This window comes from Carettochelys insculpta, chromosome 17, assembly GCF_033958435.1.
Source record: "Carettochelys insculpta isolate YL-2023 chromosome 17, ASM3395843v1, whole genome shotgun sequence".
NCBI classification, from domain to species: Eukaryota; Metazoa; Chordata; order Testudines; family Carettochelyidae; genus Carettochelys; species Carettochelys insculpta.
Genome location: NC_134153.1, coordinates 9,488,813 through 9,502,257, shown reverse-complemented (window position 1 = coordinate 9,502,257; position 13,445 = coordinate 9,488,813). Strand labels below are relative to the sequence as shown.

At 43.5% G+C, this 13,445-nt stretch overlaps 1 protein-coding gene across 3 annotated transcripts in view; it reads right to left on the bottom strand.

Annotated features, from left to right (window-relative positions):
* Positions 1-1,264, bottom strand: part of LAMA5 (laminin subunit alpha 5) — a 178,643-nt gene extending 177,379 nt beyond the window's left edge. For all 3 annotated transcript variants that reach the window (XM_075012169.1, XM_075012170.1, XM_075012171.1), the window contains exon 1: positions 548-1,264. In XM_075012169.1, the coding sequence (XP_074868270.1) occupies positions 548-925 (378 nt within the window). In that variant the 5' untranslated portion in view covers positions 926-1,264. The remainder of the gene's footprint in view (positions 1-547) is intronic.
* Between the last annotated feature and the right edge of the window lie 12,181 nt (positions 1,265-13,445).

Genomic DNA, 13,445 nt, shown 5'->3' with positions numbered 1-13,445 from the left:
CCATGGGTAGGCACCTGGGAAAAGCCTCGCGAAGACGGTCCCCCTGCTACTTTCTGAAACACGGAATTGCTCTCCTGGTAGCTCAAATGGGTCAGATCATTTCTTGCGGGACTTCCCTCCCGCCCTTCCTCTCGGAAAGGAAACGCTGAGCCCATTCTACCTCCCCAGCGAGGCTGAAACCCACCTCTGCAAGCAGCCGCGGATAGAAGAACAAGAAGAGCTGGATTAGCGCGGCGGGGGGGGGGGGAGTAAAGCCCCGCTCCAGAAGCGATGCACGCACCCGGGCCAGGCGCGTTCAGAGGGGAGTGCAGCTCTGCGTCCCTTAAGCAGGCGAGTTCCGTTCCCCGGGGGCCGAGATCTGCTTCAGCCCATCCCCCGGGGGGCAGCTGGGAACCCCGCCACCAAGTTTCCCACACTCGCTTGGGGGAAGGGGGGCAAACATGGGGCCTTCCCAGCCCGTCCCAAAGCGGCCCTGGAGCGCGGCCGATCCAGCCGGCAGCTGACTCGCCGCACGGCGCCGGCCGGGATGCGCTCGCGGGGCTCTTACCTGGATGGTCTGGTTGGGGTCCCCGCCCGGCACCGGCCCGCCGACCAGCTTGCAGTACAGATCCTCCACAGCCCGCGGGCTCCTGCCGCCGCCGGCGGGCTCTTCCCCGCAGGTGGCGGTGGCGGAGATGCGGGTGCCCTCAGCCAGGTTGAAGTAGGGCGGGTGCAGGCTGTGGCCGTTCCCGGCCCCGTGCAGGGAGAGCCGCGGGCGAGCCGCGCCGCCGGGCAGCGCCCCCAGCAACAGCAGCAGCAGCAGCGCCGGGGGAGCCCGGCTCCTGCCCGCGTTCATCTCCCGCCTCGCCCGGCTCACTGGTGCGGAGCAAGCCGGCTGGGGGTGCTCGCAGCCGAGGCAGGGCTGCCTAATCCGGCCAGGAGACATCAACCACCGCACCCCTGCCCTGCCCTGCCCTGCCCCGCCCCAGGGCCGGCTCCCGCCCTCCCGCCGCGGCTGTGCAAACTCCGGCGGCAGCGGCCGTCCCCCGGGAGGCGGTGGGGGGAGTGGTCGCAGGCTGATTCCAGCGGCTCTGCAGCTTGTCTCGGCCTTCCGGGAGGTTAACCCCTTCCTGCGCCGGGCCCAAGCGCGTCCCGGTCCGCTGCCACGCGGGGCGAGTCTCTCCGCCGCTAGGTGTCCGGCTTCAGAGTTCCCCGGGGGACAAAGAGATCCGCAGAGCCCGTCTCAGTCAACAACAAAAGAAGGTGGTGGCGGGTTTCCTCTTTCCGGTGCTTTCTGACCAGGCCTGTTAAAGATCACCTGCCTGGATGAAATCAGCCCTGAAATGTTGGAAGGAGCAGGGACCCAGGGGTGCACTGATTGTTTTTTAAAAAAATGGTATAAACTTTACCGACCCCCAGCGTCTGTCTCCTGGAACTCCTACCCGGAGGCTCGGCGCAGCCCTCCTTTTATTGTCACCCTCTTGGGAGACTTCTGAAACAAAATCGTTGATTAGCATAACAAAATCGTTGATTTTCATAATATTTGAAGCAACTGAGACGTGAGTTGTATCCCATAAAAGATTATGCCCCACCACCCTAAGAAATGTGTTCGTCTTTCAAGTGCCACCGGGATCCTTGTTGTTTTTAGTAAAAAGCAACTAAAATCCGATATTTTTTCACTCAGGCTGGACATTGAAAATAGAATGGTCACCTTATACCAGTCATTTCATTTCCTGGTTTTCCTGCACTGGTTTTACTAAATGCTCTTGTATTTGCCTCTTCAGTACCAGATAGAATTAAGTAAACACAAGCAACAATACCAACAGGAGGTTTTATATATTTTATAAAAAATGTTATGGCAGTCTCTTTACTTTAAACATATTTAACTGATTACATCAGATACTTACACATGTACTTATCTTTAACTACAGAGTAATACAACTGGTGTCATGTACTCCCATACAGACTCATTTGCAGGGTTGTAACTAGTCTTAGCCCTGTTAGTCTGTATCTTTACAAAAACCAAGCAGTCCTGTAGCACTTTAAACACCAGCATCTGATGAAGTGAGTCTGTGCTCACGAAAGCTCATGCTCAAAACTTTTCTGTTAGTCTATAAGGTGCCACAGGACCCTTCGCTGCTGTTACAGATCCAGACTAACACGGCTACCCCTCCGATACTTTAAATACCAATCATTTTATGTAGTAGGTAAGGAGCTTACATGAGTAAATAGGTCTTATGCACAAAAGCTTCTTACCTAATAGTTAATCTTTAAGGTGCTACAAGACTGCTTTTTTGCAGGGTTGTAACTGTAAGAGTAAATTTAATATCAGCATGAAACATAAAATGAGGGTACTCTGGGCCCACTGTGTTGCTATAGGTTTTGATCTGATTTAGCCCTAAGCAAAAGGAGCTTAATTCTCCCATAGTCATTCTATTACTTGTCTTTGCATTCTACCAGCAGGCTGTTGTGAAGTTTCTCCTCTTTCATTAGCAGGTTCCAATTATTACACACTATTGCCTTTGCCCTCTTTTGTGGTATAGCTTCACAGGAGATATTCCTGTGGCCTTTTTTTCATAAATCTAAATTTATGATTTGGTCTTTTTAAAATGCCCACACAGCTAGGTACTTAATTTGCATATATATATACACCTCACTTGTACATGTAGACAACTTCAGTTTTTGTACTATAAATATCTAACTTCATTGTTTTAAGGGGTTGTTTTATGATCCTGTTGATCTAACTTTTGTAGATGGTCTGAAATAGTAATGCACGATACAATAATATGTATATTGTGGCACCAGTCATAGCAGGATGAGAACAATATCATGCTGTTGGAACCACCAGAAAATGCTTCTTGGAGGAAGCCAGCATTACCACAAGTACACTGCAATACACCTTGCTACAATTGGTATGATATTAGAAGCCGTGATATTCCACTTGGATTAACTAGTGTGCTACTTGGAAGAGCTGGTAGGTCGCTAGAAAACTCACTGTGCAGATTCAAACTAGCACTTCATCACAAGCCGGAAAGTGTTACAGTGCCAGCTGTCCCCTTGCTGGCACCACATAGCATGAGATTGTGTTAGCATGACATCATGACTTGTGAAGAGACAGTGGCTAAGGGTGCTTAGTCTGTCTGGTTCTACATGGCAAGGAAGTGTTAGACCACAGCAGCCAAACCCATTCAATTAGCAGGGACTTCCGGCAATGTTTTCAAGTCTCCTTTAACCCTCTTCTCTTTAGAGAGCTTTATTAAGACTTCAAACTCCTCTAGTAATAGCTGCATTCAGAAACATTTTCCCTTGCATTCTTCAAGTAGTGCCAAATTCTGCTCACCTTACTTACATGAATAGCTCAATTTAATTCTAACTCAGCTAAGAATCTGTTTGTTCATTAAAATACAAATAAAAAAGGATCATTTCCCCTTGGTAAGGTTTAATAACAGTGTTTGACTATGGAAGTGTTCTTTTGTAATAGTAAATTAACTAACATGTCCTATACAGTATAGAGAAATCCAATACTGCAGTGGACGGAGAAATTAAAATGACTTTCCTTAAACAATATGAAATGCCCTATTAGTTATGGGACTCAAGCAATTAATTATCTGTGAATGTAAAAGAAGTTAATAGGGAAAGCAGGGCATGGATTAGCAAATAACCTCTCCTTCCCACAGGGGAATTAGGAGGCAAAACAGCAACAGTAAATCCAATCACTTTAATCCCTCTAGTGGTAGGCTCCTGTCACATAATCAATCATCCCTCCAAAATGCAATTAAGAAAAGGAACAATTTATTAAAAGTGAAATCAGAGTTAACATATTTAGTGGTGTAGGATGAGGTTGTCGGGAGCACAGGGATAAGATACAAAGATGATGGAGTTGAATCAGAACAGCTTCAATTTAACTGTGGAATGATTTTGTGTAAGGACATACAGTTCAGCTAAGTCTATACTGCACCCTAAACTGGAAATAAGATACACAATTTGAACTATGCAAAATGTATATCCTAGTCCAAGTTTATTTTAAAATAGGCCATTACAGCCTTTGGCACTGTCTATCATTTGGCACTCCTGCAATGAGGTATACAGGGATGCTGAAATAATGCACCCGTTATTTCAAAAAATATTTTGAAATAACGTGCATTTCATAGACATGGTATCCCAAAATAGCTCTGCAATGTAAACATAGCCTTCATATTTAAGGACAAAAAAGGGACAGCTAATGTTTCCTAATGAGCAATGTAAATAGGGACTATTCTAAAGTTTCCGTTTGTAGAACATATGGGAAGTAAATCCTCTTTTGTCTTTATAACAGTGTTGATTATTTTGAGATTAACTGAATACCTTTTACTTGTTTTTCCATCAAGAAAAAAGAAAATGCTATACACCAAGACCAAGCAATTTCATAGACCATAACTAATTTTGGTTACTCATTATTTTGATGGTGAAGAATAAAGGCACCCAAATATTAGTTACTGATTTTTGAAAATTCTGTTCTAAGGCCCATCCCTGCCAAATTGTGAGTGTCTCCTTTAAGGTGCTTCAGTTCTGGTTCAGCAATTTGTAAATTTAGACACTAGTACAGGAAATTATGCCCAGCTGCCACAGAATACTTCATATTTACACAACGTCTTACATTTCAGCATCTCCGTCGCAGGAGAAGCTCTAATTCCTCTTTACCCTATGCATATTATATCTGTTGCAGTACATAGCAGTTTTTATCTGGGTATTTCACCGTACTTCATAACTGTGGTAAATATCAAAACCTCTACTTGACAAAAAAGAAAGCTGAGGCACAGAGTGGTAAAATGACTTGCCTTGGGCCACACAGATATTCAGTGTCAGGGCCAAGAATAGCGACAGAGTCTCCTGACTCCCACTTTGATACTCTACTCAGTGAGCCACATTTAGAAACTGCCAGACTGGGTCAGGTCCACTGAGTCCATCAGTGTCCCGTTGCTGAGAATGGGGAGCACCAGATGTTTCAGAGGAAGGTGCAACAAACCCCAAGCAAGGCAGATGTGCAACAATCTATCCCAATGAAGGTCTCATCTTAATCCAGAGATGGGCAATAAGCAGTCTGCAGACCAGGCCTGGTTTGCCACTGGCAGGCCACCAGACGCTTTGTTTACCTGAATGTCAGCAGGCAGCTGCACACAGGGTTACCTCCACTTCCTGCAGCTCCCATTGGTGGGGAATGCTGAACATCAGCCAGTGGGAGCCACAAGAGGCTGTACCTCTGGACATACAGGTAAACAAAGCATCTGGGAGCTGCCAGTGGTGAACCTTGGCGAACTGCATCCAGCCCATGGACCATTGATTGCCCCGTCCTGTCCAAATCCATAACAGAGAGAAGTTTAAACCAGCTGAGGTCTTATATTACCTCTCAAACTCCTTTTTTAGCACGAAATATAACAACTATGGGTGTAATTGATTAGTCCAATAAATGTCTAATCCCTCTTTGAATCTTACTAGCTTCCTGACTGCGGTGACCCCATCTCTTGTCTCAACAAAACTATTACCCAAAGCACGCGATACCAAGAAGCCCAAATGGCCAAATACTGAACTAAACCAAGGCCTAACCAGTTTCTCAGGCATAATCTTTGACAGCAGACTGGGCTTTCCAGTGTAGAACCAATGCCACTACTAGGTACGTACTGAAAGGTACATCAGGTAAGGTAGTCACACACTTAAAAATCTATCCTGTGGCAGTCTTGTTCAAATTCAGTTTCTGAATCTATAAACAGCAACCATCAGGTTTTCAGTCATACCATCAACTACTCCTTCTACACCTACAGCCTTGAATTCATTTTACTCCCATTGTAGTCTTAAGAAAGGCTGTTATTAAATGAGACTTAGGGAATAGCAGAGCAATGTGCTCCCTGTAGCTTTACAGGAATCTGAGAGACTCTGGTTAGGCCTTGGTTTAGTTCAGTATTTGGCCATTTGGGCTTCTTGGTATTCCCCCCTTCCCAGTTGGCATGGCCACTAGCTGGTTTATCTGGGCACAGAGTCAAGAAACGAGGTCATCATTTTCTCTTCCCTTCATTCTATAACATGGGTGGGGAGGAACAAAGTTCCAGTTCTCAGAGGCAAAAATGATGTCTGGCAGCTATTTCAGCAGTACTGCTGACAGGTCCTGGAACAAGGTGCCATGAACATTTCTATACATTTTCATAGTGTATGGTGTTGACACTGTTGATCTGAACTGGTGCCTATATTTTATTTATTTATGTATGAGCGAGACAGAGGGATGGCTGGACCTCACACACAAAGGGCCGGGGGGAGCTAAGTGGGAAAAAAAAAAAAAAAAGAAAAAGAAAAAAAAAGCTGTTGCATTAACTTTCAGTGCTTTTGGGCAGACTACAACACTACTCAGGCACCATGGTGATGGACTTAGTGTATGGATATAGATAAACAGAACTAAGTGTGTGCCTACATTTGTACATGTTCCAACACATTTATTTACATACTACTTTTAGGGAGACTTTTCACCGTTATCCTACCACATTACCTGGGCACTCATTGCAGAAATCTGTTTTATTTTTAATTTACAGTTTTGCTGTATTTTGATTTAATTGTGTTAGTCTTGTGACATGTTGTAGCATGAACAGTCCTGTGACTGAAAAGCCTGGGGGCATGCCTAGTCACAGAGATCACATAGAAAATGACCCTACAGGCAGAAATTCCAGGTAGCCATAGAACCTGTGCTGTCACAGCAGTAAAAAGCTTTTACACCAGTACAACTGCATCAACAATACAGCGCTCTATTTCCTAGTTAAAGAAATAAAAACATGGAAAAGATAAGGACCTTAACCCTAAAGGGACTCTTGAGGTTGCTCAAAGTTGCAAATTAGATCCAACAGTGGGGTTCCAGCTTTGATGATACGAATACACTGGGAACAGGACTGGATCACCATGCTAATGTAAATAGGTCACCAAAACACTGATAGAAGTTAGTAAGTATTGACCCCTGACTATTTAGGGTGTATTTGAACCATCAATATAGGGGTGAACATTTCTGCATTCCTGAGCCATCCAGTTCCCAACTTAAAACAAAAAAAGCAGTCACATAGCATTTTAAAGACTAACTCCCACGAAAGCTCATCGCCTAATAAATTATTCTGTTAGTCTTTAAAGTGCTACGTGACTGCTTTTTTGTTTTGACAGAATACAGACTAACATGGCTCTCTCTCTATCACAATTCCCAACTTAGTAATTTTACAGGGTTGACCTTTTTTTTAAAAAATAAGGACTGTTGTAATCAGAAGTGATTGTAGAAGTAATATTGCAGTAGTCCCACTTGTTTCTCAAAAGTCCTTTGTCAAATTTGCTCATTTCACAAGTTAAAAAAAAAAAGGTCTCTCCCCCCTCTGAAAAAAAAACCAAAAACCCACTCATTGACAGTGCTGCGAATTCAACAGGGGACCTAAGAGTCAAGATGTGTTCTTTCTGGTTTAATGCAAGCCAGACTGTGCTGTCAGTTACAGCTACACAAACCTGTGTGGGTAAACGAGGTCATGGTTTGAAGCTGCAATGGAAAATGACTTAACAGTTTTGCTGGAGGCTTGAGGAGTTTGAGCAGAATCTGGCTCACATTCTCAGAGCTGCATTGGGCCTGCAGGTTAATAAGAATAAAGATTAATATAGTCACTAAAGGATAAGGAAATGCAATGCTACTGGTTGGACCTCCTGGGTCCAGCACTCTCAGGACCTGAGCCAGGGAGTTTGCCAGATGAGGGGAGGTTAATGTTCCCCTGCTGGCCACCAGCCCCCACTGAGCTTCCCGCTCAGCAGACAGCCCCATTCCCAGGTGCTAGCCACCGCCACTGGGCCTCTATCCCCTTTGCTGCCAGCCTGGCTGTGCTCCCAGATCGAGTACGACTCCTGGCCTCTGGCTCTCTGCTGGACTACAGATGCTGCCATACCAGAGATTCCTGGAATACAGGGGTTCAACTTCAATACACAAAGGGAAACCTGCTAGGTAAGGAGGAGCTGTTTTTCATGTTTCAGAGCTGAACCATGAGTCAGCTCATGGAAAAGGCCCCCCACTCCTTCACCCCCAATTCACAAGTCTCTGAGTGCCAGTATAGAAAGCAGAATGAGGACTGAGATTGTTGATTGTTACATTTTCTTCCTATAAGATTTTGAAAGACATCATGGTTTGATTTCATCTATAAACTTCTGTCTTGAATCTATAGTCCAATAAAAATAAGACTATGTAATCCAGGAATTCCTGGTGGGTTTGAAATGCCTGGCCAGCCCTTTTTTATTAAAAAGACATCAAATCCTGTTTTGGCTTTTGGAAGAGGTTTTCAGCAAAAGTTTTGCAAGTTTTTGTAATCCAGAAGGAGCAGCACATGGTGCTCTACTCAGCAAATTCAATTTACTTTAAGGTCAGATTGTACCTTCTCTATAAGCAAATTGTTTCAAAACCGCCACAAAGCCGGAACAGGTGTTTCATTCATGCTGTCTGTCTACCTGGCAAGGACCCAGATACTGTTGTTTAAAGCCTAAATTTCATATTATTCTGAGACACAGTGAGAATGTACATATATGCTGTCTCCTAGGCATGTTCAAAGCTTGCTTATCATCTGCTGCCTGTTTTTCTTTGCTGAAATCAAACAGGAACAGCTGTTTTCACGTTACTAACAGTCATCAGTTACATTTATGCCATGTAGTACCCGTCTGGCTGAAGGATCACAAAGGGCCTCACATATTTAGCAAGATTATATATAAACAATATATAAAGATCACATCAGCTGTCAGTAAAGTGCAGCCACCAATAGGGTAAAGGATAGCAGTTATTTTAACCCTGCGAGAGTATTAAGAGTACTGTATCAAATTAAAATTAGAGAGAGCATGGAGGAAGAGAGAATGCAATTACCAGAGCTGGAACGTCATGTGGAGACTGGAGTTAAAATGCACCGTCTTGTATGTAAAGCGGCATGGGATAGCTAATGACAAGTGGACGGGATGTGCTTTTACATCTTGTCTGAAAGATGATCCGTATCCAGCAGCTCAGTACTCAGAATGTATCATCAGCTCCTTTCAATACTGTGCCACCCAGGTTCCTGTTTTAAATTGCTTATGCAGGATTTCAGAAGTACTTGCTCTTCCCTGGAGGGTATATACACATGTCTGCCTCTGACTCATATAAACTCCCATTGACTTCTGTGGACTTTGAACCAGATCCTATAACTCAAAATCCAAGAGCAAAGATTTATTGCATTAATGTTCAGATATCTTTTAATGGACTCAGGTAAGGCTGGGTTAGTATTTTCACTGCAGACCTTTATGCTTCTAGTAATTTGCACCAATAGTGACATCTCTGGATGAAATTATCCATTCCATTTCCATCTTGGGAGAATTTATTTGCTTTTTTCATTCATAAGTATCAGGCTCACAGTCACCTCTATAGATCTCAGGTCCTCCAGGAAACAAGTAATCAAAGTGTTGAAAGAACAAAGTCTTCTGTATTAACAGGCCTGTTATATAGTCTCACATCTCCTAAATACATCCTGTTTGTCAATACATTTTCATTAGTAAACAAATCTGTTCAGCTTGCAATTTAAGGCCTTGTCTAGACTAGATCAGTTCATTGATGGAGTTACACTGGTGCAAAATCGGGTGTGTATTATTATGATTGCTAAATTATTGGAGTAAGTTACGCTGATGGAATCACCACCTCATATTGGTGGATTATGGCTGCACTGTGGCTTGCCACCAGAGAAACTAACTTCCAGTGCCAATTTCTTTTGTGTCATCAGGACTTAAGGCCTTGTATACATTAGAAAAGGTTTGCTAGGCTATGTCTACACTAGACATAGAAGTCAACCACCGATGCGCAATTTTAGCTACCTCAATTGCGTAGCTAAAATTGACTTATTGGTGATCAACTTCGATGTCTGTCTACATGGAAGAAGGTCAGTGGGAGTATTTTTCCTGTCAATTTTCCTTATTCGTCACATCTCGCAAGGAGTTCTGGGGTTCACTTTGACCCTGAAACAAAACCCCAGAAGATCGACCCTGATTGGGTTGATCTTTCGCGGTAGTGTGGCTGTAGGCCTTGACTAGTTACTATGCTGGTGTAGGTATATCAGCAACTCTGCAAGTAGAGACACAGTTTATATTAGCAATTTCTTTTGCACAGATAGCTTATGCCACTTGCCAAAACAAAATAAGTTATACAACCAAAAGGACTTTTTGCCACTATTTTTGCATTTTCACTATGGTTTTTGCCTGTACAACTATGTCATCTAGGGATGTGATCTTTTTTCACACTCCCAACATCCATGGTGAAGCTGACAAAACTTTTAAGGGCCGATCAGGTATGACATATGGATTACAGTCATCTCACAACCACCCTTCTTTATATAGGCATTAATATAAACAGTGGCTTATATTCCACACAGCACATGACTAATTATTTGCAGCACTCCAGTCAAGGCTTAATTTCTGTTTCTTTGAAGTAAGAAAATAGTAAATAGAGTCTACTGCCAATTACACTTCTCATGATAGGGGCTATTGCTCGACCTTGCTAACCTTATAAGTATGAAAGTAACCCCTCCCTATAAAGTTATTACCACTTTATTAGAAATGCTCCACTTCTAATCATGTTCTCCAGTTTGCATGTGAATGGTTGGAGTCAGGGAGAAATGTATATACATGTCACATGTATTACATACTAGCCTTGTCTATCATAGGAAACCTAACAATGGCTGAATATGCATGAAGTTAGAAGTGGGGTTTGCCAACTGAACACCAAAGAAAAATAAATGAAGAAGTACCTTTTCGAAGGTTCCTGGCTTCTAAACTTGTACCTATGATTTTTGTGCACATTCACCTCTTTCATGCTCAAACCGTTACTCAGTTCTGATTGTATGCATAAATACAGCCTGCACCTGTCAGTTCAAGTGGCCTGCATGTAATCATGTAATGGTCAAGTTGAGTACAACTAATTGCAGGTGTAATTTTAAGAGCCATTTTAAAAAGTGATTCTGTCTTGTTTGTTTACAATTATGAAACCAGAAAAAACAAAAAAAAAAAACTAAAAGGTCACAGCAGTCAATAAGCCGACAAAATGGGAGGGGTTTTTTTTTTGAGGTTTTGAGTTTTTAATTATTTTACAACCATGTAACATTTGTTTGAATAGAAATATTTGTAATTAATGATGAATATTTATCATTCACTAATCATAAGAATTGCAGTAAGAGAGATGTTCAAAGATCCTGGAGCCTGGCCAAGTAGCACTGTCAAACTCAATGGGAATTTGTCTCTTGCCATCAATTGGAATTCACTTGTAGCCACCAGTGTGCGGTTTGATTTGCAATATTATGTAAAAAAAAAAAAAAATCATCGGGCAAAATTAAAACATGACTGTGTTTTAAATATAAAGAACTCATGATTGCTGCTCCCCTGCAGCTTCTCCATTGTGCCATGTGTTTTCCCACATGAAATGAGAACTGTGGAGCTTACGAGAAGTGCCAGCTGTTAAAGAGGTTAGATGCAATGTTTAAAAAATGTTAAAAATGAAGGATTTCTTCCCCATCTCTTTCAGTGAAGGCTGTGAATGTGGGAAACAGCTCACCCTCCCTTTTGTGGGACATGTACAATGACCAGCAGATTCCTGGGCTGATCTGTTACAATGAACATCTAGGGTCCACTGCCTGAGAATTTTCTCCAGTCAGCAGAAATGGGATGAGTTGTGGACACAGAAGGGATTCCAACTGACAAAGCTGGAGGAATAAAATAAGTAGATGTCGTGTATATCCAGAATTTTTCCTATATATACGTTGGGACATCATGCCAGTCACCCAAGTGTGTATTTTCCCTGTCCAAATCAGTAGTAAATGCCTATTGACTGAGCTTGTGGCTCTTACCAACTTTAAGGATAAACATTCAGCTGAAGGTTGTGTATTTTTATTGATACATTTGTTTCAGATTTGGGGGATTTCTATTGGTGTTGATGTTTGATAGATGATGCCATTATTGTGTTACCCAGATCCCTGCACCCAAATAGCCTAGACTTAGGGTCCATCTACACATACCAGGAGATCAACCTGGTCAGGGTTGATCTTCCAGGGTTTGATTTTGTGAACCTAGTGGAGACACATGAAATCAAATGATCATTCTCACAAAGAGTAAGGGCAGTCAGCCAAATAAGTCGATCATAGATGCTGAATCCCAGCTCTGAAACTGGTGTAGATGAAATTGCATATCTGCAATAGACTTTAAGGTCTAGTGCACGGGTGTCCAACCTTTTGGCTTGCCTGGGCCGCACTGAGTGAAGAGGAATTGTCTTGGGCCGCATATAAAATATATAATATAGTTAATGTATATAAATCACATAATAATGTTAAAAGTTTACGATTTTGTGGGGCCGCATTACTAGCTGTCCAGGGTCGTATGTGGCCCGTAGGCCGGACGCACCTGGTCTAGTGTATACCTGCCTTTAGAATTCCCCACTGGAACTCTGTGATGCTCCATGTGTTGCTGGTTTGGGCCATGTGGGTAAGAGCCCAGTCTTAAACACTCAGCCTCATCATGATGTAGTGCAGAAAGTGGTCTGGAAGCCCCGGAGTTTGAACACAATTGTTAGGAAGAGGGAGGAGAAAGAGGACATCTCCCGAGGTGAGAAAAGCTCTTGCTGCTTGGAAATACTCTAGGACTAGACTGTGTGATAGGGTTGGGTTTAGAGTTGGCAGGGAGTCTCAGAGTGCATTGTGAATTCAGGTGGCACTGGCTCATCTGGGTGAGGAGACTGTATGAGCCCCAGAAATGGGACATGACCAGGCCATGTGAGGCAGGTAATTTTATGGTTGAGTTCCACCTCTGGGTCATGAATGAGCCACAGCTACTAAACGAAGGCAAATGCAAGCTGAGGCAAGGAAACACCCTGCTGGGCTGTCAGAAGCGAACTGCACTGTTTATTTCTGTGCGACGCACCTCTCAACTGAGAGATCATCACAGTCCATTTCAACAGTGTCACTGCAGCCCAAGCAGCTATTCCCTTCCCATCATGGCCCATAGAAAACAGGCCAGCAAAGACCAACAAAACATGGCCACAGAAGTGTCCAATGCCACAGAAATCCCCAGTGCTACCAAACTTCACTTTTCCTCAAACCCCCTTCCACACAGACAGGCTTTGCCATGTCCCCTGAAGGCTGACAGGAAGGAGGGGGAAATCACAAGGAGAACACAGAGCCAGCTGCTATCTCTCTAACACAAAGGATAAATCAATATGGACTCTTGCACCAGTACTAGCAATGAGCCCAGCCACATCATTCTAGTGTGGACAGGGAGCTGGCTTCTTACCTAGAGTTATTCCCAAATCACTCAGAGCCAGCCATGCTAGTCCCTGATTACAAACTCAGTTCTAAGAGTGTCCTGAGGACAAGGCCCAAGCAAGAACAGCTGAATCCCTACACTGAACCTCACAGGAGAGCATTACCTCTGGCTTTTTA